The 21240-nt window shown below is 34.0% G+C and overlaps 1 protein-coding gene across 17 annotated transcripts in view; it reads left to right on the top strand.

The window, feature by feature from the left end:
- Positions 1–21240, top strand: part of LOC129749354 (probable phospholipid-transporting ATPase IA) — a 267863-nt gene that overhangs the window by 122085 nt on the left and 124538 nt on the right. Inside the window, exons 1-2 of one of the 17 annotated variants that reach the window (XM_055744318.1) lie at positions 7994–8225; positions 8325–9130. The exons of 14 other annotated variants lie outside the window; for them this stretch is intronic. In XM_055744318.1, the coding sequence (XP_055600293.1) occupies positions 9082–9130 (49 nt within the window). In that variant the 5' untranslated portion in view covers positions 7994–8225; positions 8325–9081. Of the gene's footprint in view, positions 1–7993; positions 9140–21240 lie in introns of those variants that run through there. 2 more of the 17 variants (XM_055744316.1, XM_055744317.1) reach the window with 2 other exon arrangements.

Below are 21240 nucleotides of genomic sequence, written 5' to 3'. Positions count from 1 at the left end.
GAAAAAATGTGAGTTAAATTTAGGAAATCCATTTTCCTAAAGTTAATAATTTAACTATTCCTATGCGAATTACGTAGTACCTTATTCCAGTATCACCTCCCACACAAATACACCTGGAGATCACCGTACCAAACGCAATCACAGATCGACCACGTTTTGATAGACAGCCGGCCCTTCTCGGACATCATCGACGTCAGATCCTGTCGAGGCGAGCTTGACGAAGCCCCGCTCGAGGACTGTTGGAATACCATCAAGACAGTCATCAACAGCGATGCGAAGATCGTCATTGGATATATGGAACGATCTCAACGGAACGACTGGTTCGACGAGGAGTGTAGGAGGGTGATGGACGAAGAGAACGACACGCAGCAGTAGTGCAAAGAAGCATCCGTCGAAACGTGGAAAATCACCACCTGAAGGAGGATGAGCTCGAAGAGCTGGAGCAGCTGCATCATTTCCAGGAAACACGAAAGTTCTATCAGAAGTTCAAAGCATCCCTTAAAGCTCTCATACCGCAAGCCAAATTGTGCCGGGATAAGGACAGAGGCATCCTGGCGGACAATCGTAAGGTGATCAAAAGCTGGAAGCAGCACTTCGATGAAAACCTAAATTGCACACATGACCAAGACGGTAGGGGAAATTACATCGACGGCGAAAATCGAAGTTAAGGAAGCCATTCGCCAGCTAAACAGAAACAAGTCAGCTGGCAAGGATGGCATCGTAGCTGAAGTCATCAAAATGGGCTTGGACAAGTTGACCAGTTGCCTACATCTGATGCCTACATCTGATCTGGGTCACAGAACAGCAACCGGAGGAGTGGACCAAGGGGGTAATATGCCTCATCTACAAGAAAGGCGACAATTTGTACTGTGAGAACTACCGAGCGATCACTGTCCTCAATGCATCATACAAAGTTCTATCTTTACATTGCGGCAACTCCTCCAAAAATGCCATGAACACCAAATCCCTACGCACCATCAATTCATCGACTTCAAAGCCGCATATGACACGATCGACTTTGACGAGCTATAGAAAATCATGGACGGGAACGTCTTTTCCGGGAAGCTGATCAGACTGATCAAGGCGACGATGGATGGAACGCAGTGCTGTGTGCGGATTTCGGGCGAATTGGCGAGTTCATTCGAATCGCGTAGGGGGCTTCGACAAGGCAATAGTTTATGTTGCAGGATGTTCAACGTGCTAGAAGGTGTTATTCGACGATCGGAGGGTGAAATGCGAGGCACGATTTTCAACAGATCCAGTCAACATATCTGCTTTACCGACGTCCTTGACATAGTCGCCAGATCATCTGCGGCGGTTGAGGAGATCTATCGCAAACTGAAATGCGAAGCAGGAATTATTGGGTTGATTATTAATACGTCCAAGACGAAGTATATGCTGGTCCGGGACCGACCGAACCCGCTTGTCCAGTAATAACAAGGTCACGGTCGAGAAGACTTGGCCCTCGCAGGTGGTGAAGGTTGCCCAGATACGCTGGGCAGGACATGTTGCGAGAATGCCGAACGACTGGTCTGCAAAACAGGTGTTCTCTGCGAATCCGATAGAAACGAGACGAGGAAAGGCGCAACGAGCGAGGTGGTTAGACCCAGTGGAATGGCGAATGTGAAATGCTCGATAAATTATAGAACGGTGGCCATGGACCAAGTGAATTTTAGGTACAAACCCAATAAAGCTTTTTTCTGCTTAAGAACGACAATTTGCTGAACAAAAGCTGAGTTAAAGCATAATCGCTGCTTCAGCTTACTGGTTGAATAAAGACAAACGGTTTCAGCCAAGATGTGTATATATAGGAGGTGTAACGATATGAGAAACTGACAAAGTCAGAGAACCTTGTGTTCTAAGAACCTTGGTTTCAGCGTTTAAAGAAGTCTCAGTGCAGCCAATGGGAAGAGTTGAAGAGTTGCTTCCATAACACTTTTTCAGCCTTTGTTCAACCATTCGCTGCCATTGGAATTTGACAGACTGTGAACTGTGGTAAAACTGCCCTGCATGATGGTGGCTTGATTGAAATGAGAGGGGAATTTTTGTTTTCCTTATTCAAGACATTTTTATTGATTTCTAATTTAGCTCAAATTTGAAATGAAGAGGAGAAATTTTTTCAAAAATTTGATTTTTAGTGCCTAAAACTGTTAAAAAAAGATCATTTCTCTCACACATTCTTTAAAAAAATCTTCGGTTGAGAGGCATTTTAGTTGCTTAATAGCGACAAATTATCATCCTGCCGCAGAGTTCATGATTGGTTCTGCGTACTGCGGCATGCCACCAACTTCTCCAGATCAAGATGATTAAAGGCTGAAGACACGTGAATTAGTGAATTTTTGAGACCTTCTTTCAGCCAGATTACTGATTAAAACTTGAACCACAATATTTTTTCAGCGTTTATGCAGCAAAAAGTGTTTGTTGGGATGTGCATCAAGTTGTGTCTTGAGACGGAAAATTATGAAAGTATTAACAATCTATCTGCGGATCCAAAAATATTTAGGAAATCAATTTTCATAGTATGAAACAAGCGTGATACGCTTGTTAAAATTATATTGAAACCCTTAAAAAAATAAATAAAGTTTGAAATTATTCACATTCGTTGTTGCGATTTTTGTGCGCTAAGTATTTTTCAAAGGGGATCCACCAAAGTTCCCATCGTGCAATTGCATCCTATCAGTCAGATATATTCTAACTGTTTGTCTAAACTACTCCCAACAAAGAACAGTTTGTCAGCTGAGCGATAGTCAACAACAAGTATTGTCTAACTGTCCTACCGAACATCAGTTTGATGGACTTCCTAAAAATGACAAGACTGTTGAATGATCTGTAGAAAAACAAAACACCCTGATCGTCTTTCCACTCCACCTGTTGTCACTGGCTTGAAAGGGTCAAACTAATACATGCAAATAACCAAAATCGATGTACCTATCTCGTCTCGTGGCATAGGTATTAGGCGTTGACAGTATGTAGATTATTGCGGGAATAAGAAAGCTAGGAAAATGATTATTGTTGATGAAAAAACGTGCAAGTTGGTTCTTCCGCGGAAGTAAATTTAATTCTATCGCCAGAAAAACAATTAGACGTGCCACGTGTTCGAATTTGTTGCCTATATACTGCCAGTTTGATTAAGTCTCGTATAATCGTAAGTTACTAAGTTACTCCTAAGATAAACATCAAAATAATTCCCTATCGAAACGTGTTCTACAGGTCGAGTTAAGATTTGTGATAAAGGCACAAATATCTGGGTCATTATATGCGAAACATATCTTATTAAATTGTGTAAAGCTAGATAACTCATTTCGCAACCGTAAGTAACCATTTGCAATGTTAAAAGATCAGAAATCAACTAGATATTTATTAAACAGGGGACATAACCAAGTTGAGTGTAAGGGCCAGGCAAACTCGTTTCGAACGAAGAAGTAAGACTTATTTGTAAGGTTTCTGTTTATATTCCCTGACTGTAACACATATTGTAACAATGAATAAATTTACAGTTGAGTCACGTCAAATACGGACTACAAAAAGTCTACACCACCCAATCTTGTCCCCTACATGTTAGTCGCTATCATTCTCTTTCCTATCTAGAAATCACACAGTTGAACAAAACCAGCAAACTCAAACAAAACACGGTGGAACCGCAAAATTGTCCCTTTTTTTACTATAACTTTCCTTCTACGGTTTCGTACAAAAAAATTATATAAAAAAGCGTCTTGCCACAATAATGTTTAACTAGACTGTAGTGTATAGACTGTATTCTTTGGTCGTTTGTTCTCCATTTTGGTGTTCTGTTGCTATCTTTCTCTATCCTATCTAAAACCTGAAAAATAAATAAAAAAAAAAACAAGCGAAATCAGACATTTTTTCCACAAAATCTTTTTTTTACCACTATCATTTCTGTTTACGTTATACTTCATGTGTTAAAATCTAAAATTAAAAAAAAGAGAAAAAAATATTTAAAAAAAAAAACAGAAAGAATAACAAAATGAGAAATGAAAAAACAAATTCGAAACAACAGGAATAGGGAAGAATGACCCTGCTTATTAAACTCCCTTGAAAAAAAGTGCGCTATTTGCTTATCTTATAATTCGAAAGATAAAAAATTTGATTGATTGAAAATCTAAAGGTAAAAGTTCCACTGTTTTGGTCATATTAGTTTTCATTTCACAGTTTATAAGTGTCAGATAGAAAGAATTCTAGAAGTTTGTCTACTACCCTATATTAATTTCATATTTAAAGGCGCAATTTTCTAATTTTCAGATAAAAGCACTTTTCTGCGTTTTTTTATCAGGAAATTATTGGATGAATATAAGTCATTGGAAAAATGTTAATAGTTTCGTGCTTAGCAATGATCAACATCCATTCAGAAGAAACACTTATCTTTTTGAACTCAAGGGATCAAGTGAACCCATAACATAGATTTTGGAAAACTTTTTCATATAAAAAATTGAGAGTTTACTACTCCTTTGAAAATTTTATTATACTCTAACGATTGACATATTGGAATAAATATTTTTATTAAAACTTTTTCGTGTGGGAAACATTTTCAAATGATAAAAAAAAGATCTTAAAGTCGTATTTTTTTTTCTGGATGTGTGGCAGCGGCCTAAGGAATACTGCCACTGGGATACTGGTCCATGTCGTACGAGGCGACTTATTCAGGCGATTGTATCTGGGAGGGGAAAAAATAGGTCAAGGTCAATTATAACATGCAGATTTCAGAATTGTTTTCAGTTCGGAATTGTGTAAGCCAATGTTTTGAATCTGAAACGGTTTTGAATTCTTGCTGATCTTTTTGAACTTTTTGCCCTTTTTCTCTCGGGAAGGATATGCCAATAGTGCGTATTGCCAAACATGCATTTGCACAAGCTGTATTCTTCAATATTTATTTCTTGTTTTGTCAATTTGGAAAATGATTTATTATTTAACAAATCTCTTTGCTTTCCTGTATTTGTATTAACACAAGTGTCCAGTGCCTTCTATCTTCAGTTTGGTAACACCCTCTTGTGGAAGTAAATGGCCTTTCAGAAATAGATATTTAATATAAAATAAATCCATCCCGGTACTTCAATCATGCAAGCCGTACAAATGTCGTTTTCAATGAACAAATGTTCAAAAATATGTTTTTGGCTTAGGTAGCCGAAAGGCTCTCAAATTTCTCGTTGTATCTAGTTTGAAGTTAAAACTAATAAACAACTTATTCACTCTTCAAAGCTGCCTTTTAAATTTCACTTTAAAGAAACTCATAGTAGTTATCTGACCAGAGTACTAACTGGTCTGTTAAAAAAACAAGCTTTGTATAATAAATTTCCAGTTTGGTTTAACTATGATTCTGAGGTAGTAGGTACTACCTATATTTTCCTTCCACCTAGTGTGTGATTGCCCTTTTTTGTCTGACTACATTTCATTTGTATGTCTGAATTTAAGTAAGAAAGTCATAAAGAAAAAAAAATCTATTCAAATGTAATTTTAAGAAGCGCAAATGCTTGAAATTCCTATGTGAATAGGCTAAATGAGAACTTAATCAGATCTTTTATATGCCTTCACTGTAGCATCCTGGTCGGAGCATTCTCTGTTTAATTTTTAAAACAAATCTCCTCAAATAATTTATTATTCTTAAGATTCTTTCCAACTTGTATGTTTTGTTACTGTCTCTCGTTCGCTTTATAACTTTTCTGTACTTTGCCTATCATGTAATAATTGAATCTAATTCTTTAAACTAATGTAACATTTTGTCACTATTTACCCCATATTAGCTTTAACGCTTAAAAATCCCTATGTGGATAGGCTTTTTGCCATATTTTGTCAAGAATTCCCATGTGGATAGGCTACATGCCATGTTTAATACATTGAATTTATTTTCTTATCCTTGGTTGTTTTGCTCTATTTGGCCATTTTTTCTAGAACATTTGATCTACATATGTATGTAAGACATTCCAGTTTCGAGATAAAGCTGATGAATCAAGTATCCCCAGGGATCAAGTTTCCACATTCTCCCCTACATATTTTTTTGAATTCTGTAAAAATCACTTCTATTTTCTTTTCTATTAGGTTTTGTCAACCTTTTGCAAAAACGACTATTTGGCTCGGAATTAAAGGGGTTGCATCTGATGTTTGTCTTTAAACAACGAAAAATATTGTTACACGAAATAACCTAGTTCAAATTTTCATAATGTTACAATTCGTTTTGTTCATCACTTTTACTAACCATTATGCTCTGTTGAAAAAAAACAGTTGTCTGAATTCTGAAATAATTTATTTTTTTAAATCCATGAGAGATCCAAGTATCAAATTTGAAATTTTGTGTTCCATGTTTGAAACGGATCGTTCCAGTAAAATGGGTTGGAAAAAATGTTAAATCATTTCAATGATCAAAACATTTATTTAAATTCTTTAAGAAAAAAAAAGAATTTTTCACTTTCTGTTCATTCTCGTTGAGATCACTATCAACAAACTGCGGTTCAGATTTTTCGCTTGCCGCGAGGGTATTACAATGAAAAGGTTATCTCGAAAGTTATAAATTGAATAATGCATCTTTATTCGTCAAATTGAACACAACGCTTTAGGTTACTTAGAGGTACAAAATTTATAGAATTTGGTCCAGTGACGTCTAAGATATAGAATGCAAAATTTATATGTGTTCCGGCTTAATCTTCGTGAAACTAAGGTATAAGTTCCATTTCTTGACGCTACAAAGTGCAAGCCATGTATGGAAATTCCGAATTAATTAATTTAGACACCTTTCATAACTGCTTTTTGGTTGCTTTTACAGCCACAAATAGCAATAAAATTTTTATTCATGCAGTCCTAAATTGGCGCAACGAATTTTAATTTTGTATGGAAATTTGTATGAGAAAACAAAATTTTTCATTCAAAAATCACGAAAGATGTACTGAAGGTTCAACTTTGGATTATAAATATTCCTTGATTCTTTCAGTACATGTCATGTTAACAAACCACAAAACTAGGTTTTTCCCCATAAATGATTCGATGTTATACAAAAAAAAATCAAAATATTTATTTTTTTAGATTTTAGGATTTTTAAATGTTTAGTTTTTTCAACGCCAATGAGTCTGTTGATTTATATACGTATGTAACATTTCATAAAATTATTGAAAGCAAGGATAACCTGCCATATTGCTGTTTGAACTGCTTGAATTCGCTCGTCCGTTCCTCTTGACTACTTCCGGAAAATTTTCAAATCTTCAAGTGAAATTTTCACTTGGTTGTCCGTTACTATGGCGATACTTTGGGTTTATATTAGCAATACGCGTGTGGTTTATGAGAGAAGTCAAAGTAAAGTGAATATTTATCTCAACATGATTCGTAGCCTAACTATACTATATGTACTATAAATTAACAGGTTACTTATTCAACACCAGGCTTGGAAATTTTCATTCATTCATTCATAAGGACGGCGAAATTTATTTGGATAGTGTACCCAAGAAAATAAGATCAATCACGGATCATGTCATGACAGAAATATTCCGATAATGTGAATGTAACCATTCATATTCACGTGATGTAAATATGTAACTTTCACGTATGTGAAGAGTGGGCAATGAATGAAATTTGGGAACCAAATGGAATTTAAAAAAAGACGTTCATAAACTCATTCAAAATCCCTGAGAAAAAAAGAAACAATTTTTTTTTTTAAATCATGATATTAAAAAAAGTTTTTGCCAACTTTTATCGTAAATACCGTAAATACTCTTGAACCACCCTTATTCCTATCCTTACCCACGAAGGATCTCACGGAGTCCTTTTTCAACGCACACTACTCGCGGTGCGGAAAACTTTCCCAGTTTGTTTATATGTTTGTGTCAGCCAGAGTCGCAGCTCGAAGAAAGCACCCAACAAAACAAACAGTATCCTGTCCTGGTGTCTTACGTTGAAGTGTTTGTGTGCTCGCCCTTGTATACGATTATCAAAGAGCTCTGACAGGACGACGATTTGCCAGGATCTGACATTTTCCTTGTCGCATTTGAGCTCCTGAGCTGTAAAAGTGTTCACGGTTTTTTCTCGGCTGGTCGTCGTCGTTCTTCGGGATCCTTCTACAAAAGTTTATCTTTGAATGTTGTGATTTTTTTTCTTCGGTTTCCTCATTCTTTTGATCGGAAAATTCGGGAAAAAGATAATCCCGTTCGCGAAATCTAACGGGAATCGCGTTGTTTCCGTCTACAGTGTGGAAGAATTATTGTTAAAAATTTGGGTGGTGACGAAAGGTGATTTTTCCGGAAACCATATGTTTCGCGTCTGGTTTGGTCCTGTAATTGGCCTTAGTACATATTTTCTCTTACAATTTCTTGTTTTTTTTTTTGAAGAATAAAGGTCCAGGGTGACTTCCCGGGAGGACTTCAGCCCACTTTCCAAAGGGCAAAAGTGAAAAACTCAAGTGGATACCTCAATCGAAACGAAAGGAAAGAAATCGAAATCAACCTCCCCCCAATTGTGATAATAGCTTTTTTACCGTTTGGAGATTCGGTGAATGGGAATAATCGATTCTGGAAATTACACGGCAACGGTTGAAGAAAAAAAAAAGTCAAACTACGGGCAATCAACCATTAGAATAAAAAAAGTGGAAACGACTACCTACTGTGGAAAATGGGCGGTGGTTTGAAATTGTAAAATTGTTATCGACTAGAAAGTCGGTTCGGAAAATTACTCCCCAAAACGGGTGAGTCAGTTCCAGTAAGTGAGAGAGTGAGCTAGAAAGAATCATACATACCTCGTTCGGGGGAAAAAGCTTATCATCGCTACAAATCGGCTGCCGCAAGGCTTCTCTAAAATGTGTAAATGAGTTTTTCCAGTGACTGTGCAGAAAAAAAAAAGTCGTGAAAATTTTCTCCTTGGCAGAGCCTCGATTTTTCCCCAAAACCAAAAAAAAATGAGCCCCAGGGAAGGTTTTATATTGGAAGGCGTCTCGCTGCCAAACGGAAGTGCTGTTAAAGAATCTGCCGAATAAAGGTCATAACAACAACGCAAATTCCTACCCAACGACGCGTAGAAAACGCAGGAAGCAGGAAACAAATTACAGGCTGCCAGGCTGGAGAAATTGCGACGAAATATTCGGCCCTGGCAATGGCCTTACACACGATGTACCGGGCGCTGAGGCTGCGTCTTGTGAACCGTAAGCAATGTATAAACGCTTTTTTCAATTTTTAATTTTTACCTTTTTTAAGTTGCTTGATTGCCATCTTTTGGGAAACACAACATTTTGAACTAAAATCTTATATCTGAATCCCAGTTCAGGGTTCGAATTTTGAATCAGCCTGCAGAGTTTGAAGTGTAAATCAAAATATCGAATCTGGATTTGGTATCTGTATTATAGTCAATTTGAATTTTGAGTCTTATTTCTGAATCCCTAGTCTAAGTTTGAACCTTGAATCTGAAATCTGAGTTTTGAGCGTGAATTGTGAACTCCTTTTTCTAATTCTGAATCTCATAGTACGAGTCCTGAATATGATAGAAACGCCTTTAAGGCTACTTTGTGCAAAGATTTTTTAACTTTTTTACTACTGTATTTTTTGTGAAATTTTCAATGAATGATTACTGTTGGAATAGTTCTGATCATTAGATTATCGTTATTATTTATTTATTTACATTGTTCGATCTCGAACGTATTGGTCACCCAGGCAGCTGCGGTGTCATTTTTCTGTATTATACAGATTCCTTAACGCCAATTTACATAAGATACAGATACAGTTTTTCAGACCTCAATACAGATTTATACAAATTTTTTAAGAAAAAAATCACCTTTTTATGGACTGCCGATAAGTTAGTTCGGTAAATCTACTTACTTCTGCCGCATAAATTTCAATAACCCGATTTATAAGAAATCTTTTCTCCTTGACTTTTTTTTATTTTGGCATGGTATTCTTCTAATTTGGCACTTCTCGAAAATTTGGAATGAGCTTGATGAGATACAATTTTTAAAAATTTTAATACATAACATTGCTACTTTTTCTCAAATCATTTAAGAATGTCTCCTTCTTTTGCGGTTTGAAAAAAGTACAATGAGCCGGTTAGGGTCATATAGACCCGGATTACTATTTTGGCTGTATCTTCAAAACTACTTAACCGATTTCCATAAGTTATATCATTTTAGAATCGTTTACATCAGTTGTTTCAAACTTTTTTCATTCACCACCCCCTGTCTCGATATTTTAGAGGGCACCGCCCCCCCCTCCCCCCAACACGCTAGGCTTGCCAGATACTTTCTGAAAAAAGCGGGTCATTTCACGAAAAAAGCGGAAAACAGCTGTCTTAACTGTCTAGCCCAGGGGTTTTCAGATCGTGCTCCGCGGAGCACTTGGTGCTCCGCGAAGCGATTGAAAGTGCTTCGCGACGTGCTAAACGAAAATCATAAACCAACTTTGAAAAACTATGATATTTTTTTATCGTTTCATTTTTATTGAAACATGAGAAAAAAAAATTCACAGGGCACATAGTACGAACGAATTAATTTGGTTTACTTTGTTTTTACTGGCGGCTGAATCCCTGCAGTGATGTTGGCAAAGAATGGTGGATTGTCAAAGTACACTGCTTTGATCGAACAACGTTGTGTTGCAGGACTGAGTGTGCAAAACACTCAATGAAAAGGCTATTCTTGCGCCGTACTTGGCGAGCTACCGATTGGAAAAGCTGGAGAAGCGCATACTATTGCTAAAAACTCAATCAAACCTTGTATTCAAGAAGTCGTCCGCACCATGGTTGATAATAAAACAGTGGAATTGGTAAATTCGATTCTCATGTCTGACAACACGGTTTCTCGGCGAATTTGTGACATAGCTGAAGATGTTGAAAGCGATTGAGAACTTCAAAATTCGACATGTAGCTTGACGAATCCACAGATGTAGCAGGACTAGCAATTCTGATGATATTTGTTCGCTATCAAGGTTCTGAATGTTTTGAAGAAGATTTGTTCCTTTGCAAACCATTGCCCGCTTCCACGTCTGTGGCTAAAATTTCCAAGCTAAATTATTGATGATTATGTTACGGACAACAATATTCCATGGGGAAATTGCATTGATATATGTATGGACGGTGCGAAAGCTTTAGTTGGAAATACTACTGGAGTCGTTGCCAAGATCAAAGAAAAGACCACAAGTTGCGGTAGAAGTCATTACATCCTTCATCGACATGCACTCGCTATGAAGAAACTATCATCATCTTTGAAGGAAGTCGTGGACGAAAGCATAAAAATAATCAATTTCATTAACGCTCGACTGAAAAATTCAGAGTTATTCAAGGCATTGTGCGAAGAGATGGTTAGCCAACATTCCACGCTACTACTTCATACCGAAGATCGCTGGTTGTCTCGTAGAAAAACGTTGTCTCGCCTGTTTGAACTAAGAATGAATTCAGTCTTTCAGTGCAAGGTAAAGGAATAACAATCTTCGATTAAAAAGGAAAAATCATGACTATCAAGAAAAAAAAATCAAATTTTGGGCAGAATCGCTCAGTAAGCGCAAACTGGACAGCTTTCCGGATTAAAGGAGCATTAAATCAGAAATAACCTTGAAGTTATCATCCGAAAATTTCTCAGAATTATGACAATCACAACACTTTTCGTTGATAAATTTATTTTTGTATTCCTTCGTGTAAACTTAAACTAACAGGCCCACGTGTCTAATGAAGTCATTTACAATTACAATTACAATGTTTTACGGCAGGATTCGTTGAACAGCTTCCAGCAAAATTCCCCGAATAATATCATAAAATTATAAAAAGATCGAAGACTTTAAATGAGTGGAACAGCCTATTTTTATGTCAAAGAAACCAAAATAATTAACATCGCAAGAATATGAATGCTTGATAGATATGACAACGGATTCTAAACTTCAGGAAAGATTCGTATCCAAAAAGTCGTTGGAGGAGTATTGGTGTCAACTGAAAATTAATTCTAAATTTTGTCCGATAAAGCAAAACTTATTCTTCTGTTGTTTTCCTTATCTATGTGAGTCTGCATTTTCCACGTCTAGGTGGTCGAGTGGTTAGCGTGGTAAGACGGTAATCGCTAGGTCTACTGATGGCATGGGTTCGATTCCCATCTCGGTACTGGATGTTAAATGTTAATCTTAAGTTGTCCACGCCATTTATTCAGTCTGTAAAGCCTAAATCGGCTAAGACGGTGTCTGTCTTTATATATCGCAACGAAGACAAAATACCGATCCCAACTAAATGCGGAACCAGACGTCATGCTACAACTGACACAAATTTAACCAAACGTGTTACAGCTTGAAAAATCGAAGAAGCATATTTGTTCTATTGAAATCATTAATTTTTGATGACAAATATTTTGGTAATAAAAACAAGACTATTCAAAGAGTAGCCATTCATTATTTATTTTATTGACTACGATGACAAGGCACATCTTATTTAAACGATAGATACTATCAAGTTTTCAAAACTAGGGTTTTTTCAAAAATGTAGGTGCTCCGCCAAAATTTTTGGTTTTTAAAAGTGCTCCGCCGAGCAAATGATCTGAAAACCCCTGGTCTAGCCCAACATATACGTATAACATCAGCCAAAGTTGTTCAGAGAAAGTACGCTAAGGTTTTTTTACGCGGATTGATTTTGCTCAGTTTTACTTACACGACTTCTATTTCTACGGTTTTTTGCCAAACGCACCCATATTTTATACGGTTTCTGTGATTTTACACGTAATTTGGGAGAAAATATTTCAAGTCGTACATGTAAACGGTGGATTCGATATCGGGTAAGAAAACTTAATGTAATTTGTATGAAAATAAGTTTATTTGGTAATTTGTTTAAAAATTTGAAAACTATAAAACTTCGATCTCTCTATATTTCGGACAATTGAGTAGGAAAAGGTGGTGTAAAACATAAGGCCATAGCCGTAGGGACGGGGGGAGAGGTTTTGAGGGTTACACACCACCTCCCCCCCCCCCCCCCCCCCCCCCCCCCCCCCCAATGGGGATTCAAAAAAGCAAGCGAGGTATTCTACTGAATACTAAAAATTTTGAATTATGATAAAACAGTAGTTTATCAAGAGTAACAACTTACACAAAAAGATATCGTCGTTTAGTGGCGTTTTATGGAGAGTGAAACATTTTGTACCACGCCATGTAATGTTGCGTTTTTATTTTGCGTTTGTTCATTCACACTTGAATTATTTGATTACGGCGTGGGGTAGAGCTTCCTTATCTCTCCTATCTCGTCTACAAATTTTACAAAATACTTGGCTGAAAACTATATTTAACCTTCCCTTTCATCATCCATCCAATTTGTTGTACTGTAACCGCTCTCACAATATTTTACCATTGGCTGAACTTTGTAATTTCCAAACTTGCACTTATGTCTTTGATAATTTGCATTCCTCTCATATATCTCTAAATCTCAGGTTTACTTCAGGACAGGGTGGATTTGATTTAAATCACGATTTAAATCATTTGATTTTGATCAGTGATTTAAATCAAAGTTCCTCAGTGAATAAAATACCTGAAATTTAGTGAGTATGGAATGGGTTTTATTTCATTTTTCTACGTTTTTAAGCACCGAAGCATCCCCTCGGGAATTTAGAACTGATTTTTTTTATTGCTCCTTGTGATATTCCGAAAGTAGTGATTGATGAGAATGCCGAATACTTGTCCACGTAGAAGGCGGTTGGAGTTTGAATGATGTCTTCGTGGACATACTTCATAAATATCACTCAAATTTAATTAATGAATTTATTTTGATATGATGTTCGCATTGGCAAACAATGTCCGCTTAAGTCTGCTCAAAATAATGTTCATTTCTTTCAAGAAAACTGAAATATATTTTTTTTCTTTTTCTTATAAAATCATCCGATTTTTTATGTTTTTGCTTATATTTCAACGCTCAAAGTTTTTAAAAGTTATGAATTAGAATTTATTCTATTTATTTCATCTTTTGATTTCTCTGAAGCAAGAAGGCCGATTGAGTGCTAAATTCTAACTCGTGTAGTCCGTCTATAAAAAGTGTTTGGTAAATTTCGATAATATTTTCATGCAGTAAAGAAACTGCTCATTTGTTAATGAAATAAACCATTTTAATTTAAAAAAAAAATTTAAAAATTTTATTCAAACTATAAAATTAGACGAGGACAGTGGAAAACATGCATAACAAAGGAGTAAGCTTACGAAGGAATTTAACAAAAATTTCAAGACAACCGTCAATTGTTTCGAGTCGTTAGATACAAAGTCGAATCGATGTGGATTTAGTTTGAAAAGCTTTTGTCTTTGATGAATGTTGAAAATCATGAATCATAATGTTACACTTATACAGCCTTTATAAAGCTGAGTATAACAACTCAGCTTTATCACATGATTGAAGAACCTTCGGATGCTAAAATATTTCCCTCAAATCCAATTTATAAAACAAATCCTATTTAAATAAAAAAAAATCTGATTTAAATCAAAAAAATCCGATTTAAATCAAAAAAATCTGATTTTTTTGATTTTTTTGAAAAAATCATTGATTTTAATCCACCCTGTTTCAGGAATTTGTATTCATAACACAAGGCAGTCTCATCACCTTCTGAGAAGTAATTCGTCAACAAGCCTAGGCCAACATAGGATTTCTTTTGTCGGACCTACGAAGTACAATAATCTAACCGAAGAGTTAAAGATAATTAATAACAGGAATATTTTCAAGACCAAACTGATGCAACACTTTAAGAACTTATTAAACCAATAAACAACGAATCACCAAACTAGCTTTTTTTTAATTTGTATAGAATAATTGATTTTAACTTGTTTGTCTGTAGTTTAGTTTAATGTCACCTAATTTTAACTTTTAGTTTAATTTATTTTAATTTATTTTAATTTTATTTTTAACTTGTTAATACTCTTCAATTTCTTCCATCAAGAAGTGGATCTCTTAAAAGGAAAACTATTTTCCACTAAGATTCACTGTATTTGCTTACTTTTTATTACATTCTTCCGCGCCTTAAAGTTAAAATATATTGTGTTCTCAGCATGCGTAAATTTTGTGTTTTTGCTCGCGTTTTTTTAAATTAAATTTATCCTGTTGCTGCCAGACATGCTGAGAACTGGGGTGGAATTATGAATCCTATTCGATTCGAGTTACCCGTTTCGAGTTGAACTCGAATCGAATTAGCATCAATATTACGAATCTCGTTCGAGTTCTAAATTTTCACGTACTAGATTTCGAGTAAATCGGGTAGTAGATCATCTCGAAATGTTCCATTCGAATCGAGATCGGTAATGCCAAAGTTGGTCGAATCGAACGAAACTCGATTGTTTCGAGTTGCATAATCCCACCCCTGAAGTGTCCATTACCAGGGGGCTCTTTCGAGCTTTTTGGTGTGGGGGAGTGTGGCGGGCCTAAAAAAAAAATAAAAAAAATAAAAATAAAAAAAAAACAATCTAGACTAAAAATTAATGCCACAACCTCAAAAAACAATTCCAAGTATAAAATTCTGCTATACTTTTTCAAAAGTTGAGGATTGTTGATTTTTAGTATCATAATCATAAGAAATTAGAAATGAAAAGCTGCTTAGAAATCCTGGTTCAAATGTGGTTTTGCATTTCATATCAAATTTGAAACAAGTTGATCTCGAATAATGCGCTTTCAATATTTTGAAAAAAGTTTTCCGAGTATGAAAAAAAAAATTTGGTTTTAAATACAAATTCGAAGTTCTTAAACTAATTTCATTAATAAATTCAAACATTTAATGCTTCGAAATGGCAACGCAAGATTGAAAACTCAGCTTCAGATAATTTGAAATTCATGTTTTAATTCAGATTCACAATACACATCAAAAATTAATAATTTAAATAGTGAATTCAGATTGAACCTGAACTACAGAATTTAAATAATAGATTTATGAATTCTTTCATGTAATTCTGATCGGGAATAAGATTCGGAAATCGTTTTCATTTGTACATTTCAGAAACCGTACGAAAATTCGGAAACAGATTCAAAGTTCAATTTTTGAATTCAAGTTTAGAATTCAGATTCAGAATGCAGATTGGAAATTCAGATAAAGATTTAGCTTGTAAATTATTTTTTAAATCAATATAATTTTTTGAGAAATTCAAGAGATCATGAACTCAAGATTGCTTGTCAATTCAATTTCCAGATTTAAAATTTTTAATCAAAATTAATTTGTGAACACAAATCGCAAATAAAAAGTAGAATTTAAGTTTTTGGTTTTATGCAAAAGATTTATTTTTAAAAATCATCCACCGGATTTTCATTATATATCTGATTCTTTCTGAAAAATATTTGCTGTAGAAGAAACATGCAGAAAATCGCACAAAGCACTATCGGTTATTATTCAACGTTATTAACACATTAAGAACACCAAATTTCGCCAATTTTTATTTCAGAAACCAATAGACGAAATTCTGATAACTTAATATATTTGAGTTATTGGAAGTGTTGTATTAAATTTGGAAAGAATTAGGTTTTATTATTAGATTCATAACATTTGAATTATGCTTTTTAATGGAGCATACTAGCAGCAAGCGAGAAAACGTGATATTTTATGTTTGGTCCGCAATCTGTTAATATTGCAGTTTTTTAAAGTCAAATTTCAAACGTGAATCATAACTTTGGTTCAAATTTGCATTCAAGCAAATTTGATCCGATAATATGATAATTTTTAACTCTTACTTTTTTTTTAATTTGAATTTTTTTCATTAAAGGATAAAATCGTTGAATTTGCAAAATAGATTGGAAGATTGGGGTTGTTTGATTTGAGTATAGATTTTTTTTTAAGAAATGGAAGGCTCTCCTAAAAAAAAGCTTATTTTATGCTCAAATCAACTAAGTTTGATCTACCAAACTCTTAAACAAATTCAAAGATTTTAACCCATCGATGAAAGCGAATTTAGCTCACCTTTAGGTTTAGTACCAATTTTCTAAAGTTACTATTTAATACAAGTACTTATAATGCAAAATTCTTAGAAAATGAATGTTATAGTTACAATCATGATATGTTTTAGTTTTATTGTAATCGTGCATTTTTGGGGAAAAAAAGTTATAGGAAAAATCAGTCATATAAATATCCTGTCAGTGTGATCAGTGCTTAAACCGTTACTAAGATATCGCATCAAGAAAGTACAGTTCGGGTCATTTAGACCCTTACCGCAAAGGAAGGTTGAGTATTTGGTATTGAATGTATGACCTCAATAAACAACTTTGTCCAAGACTGCTAAAACGATTTATGTTTAAAAATTTATCAAAGATTCCATTTGGTTTAAAACTTCTTGATGTGTCTTGAACTTTCATTAAGATTCCCGTATTTTGAAGAATTTTGAAAAATTAACAAAAAAGAAAAGTTCCTTATAAAGTCAAAATTACTTACGGTCTTCGGAAAAGTTGATCATTAATTTCCAATACCCAATACCTTTACAATGTTCTACTTGTAGTTTGTCAAAAAAAATTCAAATAAGTTTTTAAGATTTTCACTGCCCTGTGCCGTTAGATTCCCAAGTAACCAAAAGTTCCACAGAACGCTCTCTTAGAAGCTTACTCAGCCCTGTTTTCTCTCTGTTCTTATCGATACTTTAAAGTTTCAAAATCAAAGCTGAGTAGAAGGCTATTCAGCCATTGCATGAGACTTTGAATAAAAAGGATTTTTTTCAAAAAGTATTGTAGGAATTTACTTTACCCACTCTCCCTTTGAAATTCCATTAATTTCATTTTTATTATACCTATTATTCCCGTTACTCTTAATGAATTTTCTACTTACTTGAACTATTTTCATGAAGATTTGAACCTGGACCTTTTTGGTGAAAACTGAACATGCTACCTCTGTACCATAGCCAATACTTAGATTGATGTTATCGAAAACTTCTATTCAAAGTTAACTCAGGTTTATCACCTTTTCCGAGTAGGCTTAGTATTTAAAATGTAAACATTTGAATCCATCAAATAATGCATCATTTTTTTCAAAGCGGACTCGCATGGTTCGTGATAAAACGTAAGTTTTTAAATGTTTGATTTTGTTTTTTTGTGAAATGTGTGCCTTACTTTTTTGTTTAAAGTTCTAGTTTAAAAAAGAAGAACCAATAATGAAGTGCTGCGAGATCTCTTTCAAGTTTGAAATTTTCTGCAACAACAAATGGAAAGCCAAATTGAGCTCGTGAATTAGTATGGTTTTTAAAAATGAGTTTTATTTGTTCTGTGCCACTAACGATAATTTTTTAGTTTTAGATTCTTGTTGGATGAAATCAAAAAACAAAGTTTTTCAAAATGGGCCTGGACAAAAAATCAGAAGTCGCATAGTTTTCAGTTTTTCTCATTTGAGTGCTTCTCCCGGTACCAACCAGTGAAGAACTTGCTTTAGGCCGCTCCGCTTCTTCTATTAAAGCTGCTCCTCCATGAAGAAAATTAGGGAAAATGAGGAAGCATAGCAATGTACCTAAATGAGAAAATATGATTCGGTGTGAATATATACTATCATTAAAAAGAATTTGAAAACAAAATTTAAATAAAAATTTGATTTTTTTGTTTGTTTGGGTCAAAAACTAAACTATGGATTAATAATGATCCAAAAGTATAGAATTTGGGGAAAGCTGGTGCAGAAACATATTTTGGATTTAGTGAAGTATTCCATTAGTATCATTCACTTATGAACCTGTACTTTTCCATTTCAATGTTCTTTTCCTAACATAATTTATGTGCCAATCGCCGACGGAGACAGTTAAACAAACCATTCTTTTATTTTTTTGTAAATAATTTATACGTTTGCATTGAAGTTCTTAAGAAGTTCCTCATGGAACCAAAACGTTCGTAAGAAGTTCTTCATGGAACTGAAAAGTTCGTAAGAAGTTTTTCGTTGAACTAAAAAATTCGTAAGAAGTTCGTAACGAAGCACGATAGTCCGAATTGAATCCTGGATTTTTAAAGGTACTTGGAACGCACAAAAATGTTCTATGCTACTTTTTCAGACTTTTTATGTTCGTTCAGAAGTCCGATTCAAGCACTTATATTAAATTCTCTCGAGGATCTTTTACTCAGCCAAATGTGAACTTTTAATGCACAGGATTAAGAATCTATGAGACTTTTGGTTACTTGGGTTAAGTATTTTAAAGCATGCAAAATTATTAATAAACGTAGATTTGGGATAAAAAAAAATTAAAAAATAAATTCGAGTTTCAATTTGAAACGCAAGCTATTTAATTAAATTTATTAATAAACTTAATAAATGAATCTAAATTAAATTCCTTTTTCTTAAACTAGGAGAATTTCCAGTTGATAATGCTACTTCTACTCGATTTTTTACTTTTAATTTGAAAAGACTTCCTGTTCCTCATAATTCATCCTCATAAATCTACATAAATTTTCTTGAAATATAAATTCATTTTTTCCTTTTTTTATAAAAGTGTAAAATTCAAACGAAAAGCGATTAAAAACGAACACAAACACATGCATATGTAGATATAGGACGATAAACACGAATTTTCCGGTAGAAATAAATTCTTTCTTGAAAAAATACATCTTATTTTGGCTTTGTTTGCATCTTGTTTAGTACCTTAATAAAATGATAGTGATTTTTTAGTATTTTAAATATTATTTCCATCATAAAAATGTTATCTTATTAACTTTATGCTAAATTTAGAACAGTTTAAATTTTATTCAATTTAAAAAAAAAAAGTTCAGCTGATTTGTAGTTCAAAATATTGATGATGATTTCAAATTTTGCATTCAGATGCATTTTTAAGTAGGATGGCACCGGGTTTTACATTCTACTAAATGGTTTTTTATAGATTATTAGATTTTGATCTAAATTTCATAAACTAAAATTAAAACCATTCAGACGCAAAACTTTCAAACAATAACATTGAATTTTTAAACTTGAAATTTCAAAACAAGCTCCCTATGTATAATCTACATATACAGACCCCGTTCGATTTTGCCACACGTGGTTTTTTAAATAATATAAATTGCTTAAAGTACTCAATAACGACAAAAATAATTAAAAAAATTATAAAATTTAAATCAAATACAAACAAATACCAGGGTGACCAGCGATCTGGGGAAAACCGGGAATTGAAAATGGAATTGGGAAAACCGGAAAAAATCCTTAAATCTTGTATCAAAACCGGGAAAATTGTGAATGAATCGTTTTTCTCAGATATAAATATTTTGAATTCTAAAGTGCATTCATTTCAACGCGAATAATTTTTTTCCCAGAAGCTTTAAATTTTGGGAAGGTACACTAAGGTACAAAATCGAGAAGTTTGGATAACGTGTTGCTAATGAGCCTACGCCCATTCTAATACTGAAGAATTATATATTTCATAAGTGCACTTTTTTTTACGAATCTTTAAATAAGAATAAAAGAATAAGAGTAAGAAAAAATAAAATAAAAATAAGTCTGAACGAAGAAAAAAGGTTAAAGAAATCTAAAATTTTGATAACATTCTTATTTCGAAACATGAGATTGATCCTTACCCCCTTTCTTAGAACTGGCCTAGAATTTATTTTGTTCAAAACTTCATCAGAGACACTAATATATTCGTACATTTTCGGGGTCAGACTGAAAACTTTTAGATTTTTGTTTATTATTGCAAATTCAGAATCCAGCATCCAGAGCTCAGACTCTAGATACCCAAAATTTAAAAAATATTACAAAGTAATCCAACAAAAAACTGAATTCCATCGAACAGTTTAGTTAAAATTAAAATTTAAATTAGAATTATGAATCGCAATTTGAAATTAAGTTTTGATTTATGGATCAGTAGTTCAATCCGAAATTAATTGTTCGTGATCATATTTGAAGTATCAGAAGCCAGAACTCAATAGTTATAATATTCAGTAAAAGGCAGAAAAAAATTAAAAAAAAAATTCATTGAAACTTCAACTTGAAATTTTTAAGTCACATGGCGTTAAATAAATGTAATTTTTTTTTTTTTTTTTTTTTTTGTTTCGATTATAGTCGTTTTACCATCTTTATGGCATTTGCGACATTCGCGACTTAATATCACATGCAAATGGTGGATGATTATTGAAAAACTCATCCGGTACAACTGTGTTCGATATTTAATCTTGGGCTCGAACTCTCGGACATCGGCTCAGGAGACATCGGACTTGTTACTGAGCTATATCACAAGCCCATGTAATATTTTGTCAAATCCAAGCCATGAAAATAAATTTTTACAAAAAGATTTTTTTGAAGGTTTGCATTTCAATTTTTTAATATTTTATTTTCTGTAAAATATCCCAAAAACTATTCATACACATAAATGTCTACTTCTTTGGTAGAGAAACCTTTTCTTT

Source organism: Uranotaenia lowii, chromosome 2 (genome assembly GCF_029784155.1).
Source record: "Uranotaenia lowii strain MFRU-FL chromosome 2, ASM2978415v1, whole genome shotgun sequence".
NCBI classification, from domain to species: Eukaryota; Metazoa; Arthropoda; class Insecta; order Diptera; family Culicidae; genus Uranotaenia; species Uranotaenia lowii.
Note: the sequence above shows the minus strand (reverse complement) of the source record. Positions and strands in the feature narration are given on the sequence as shown.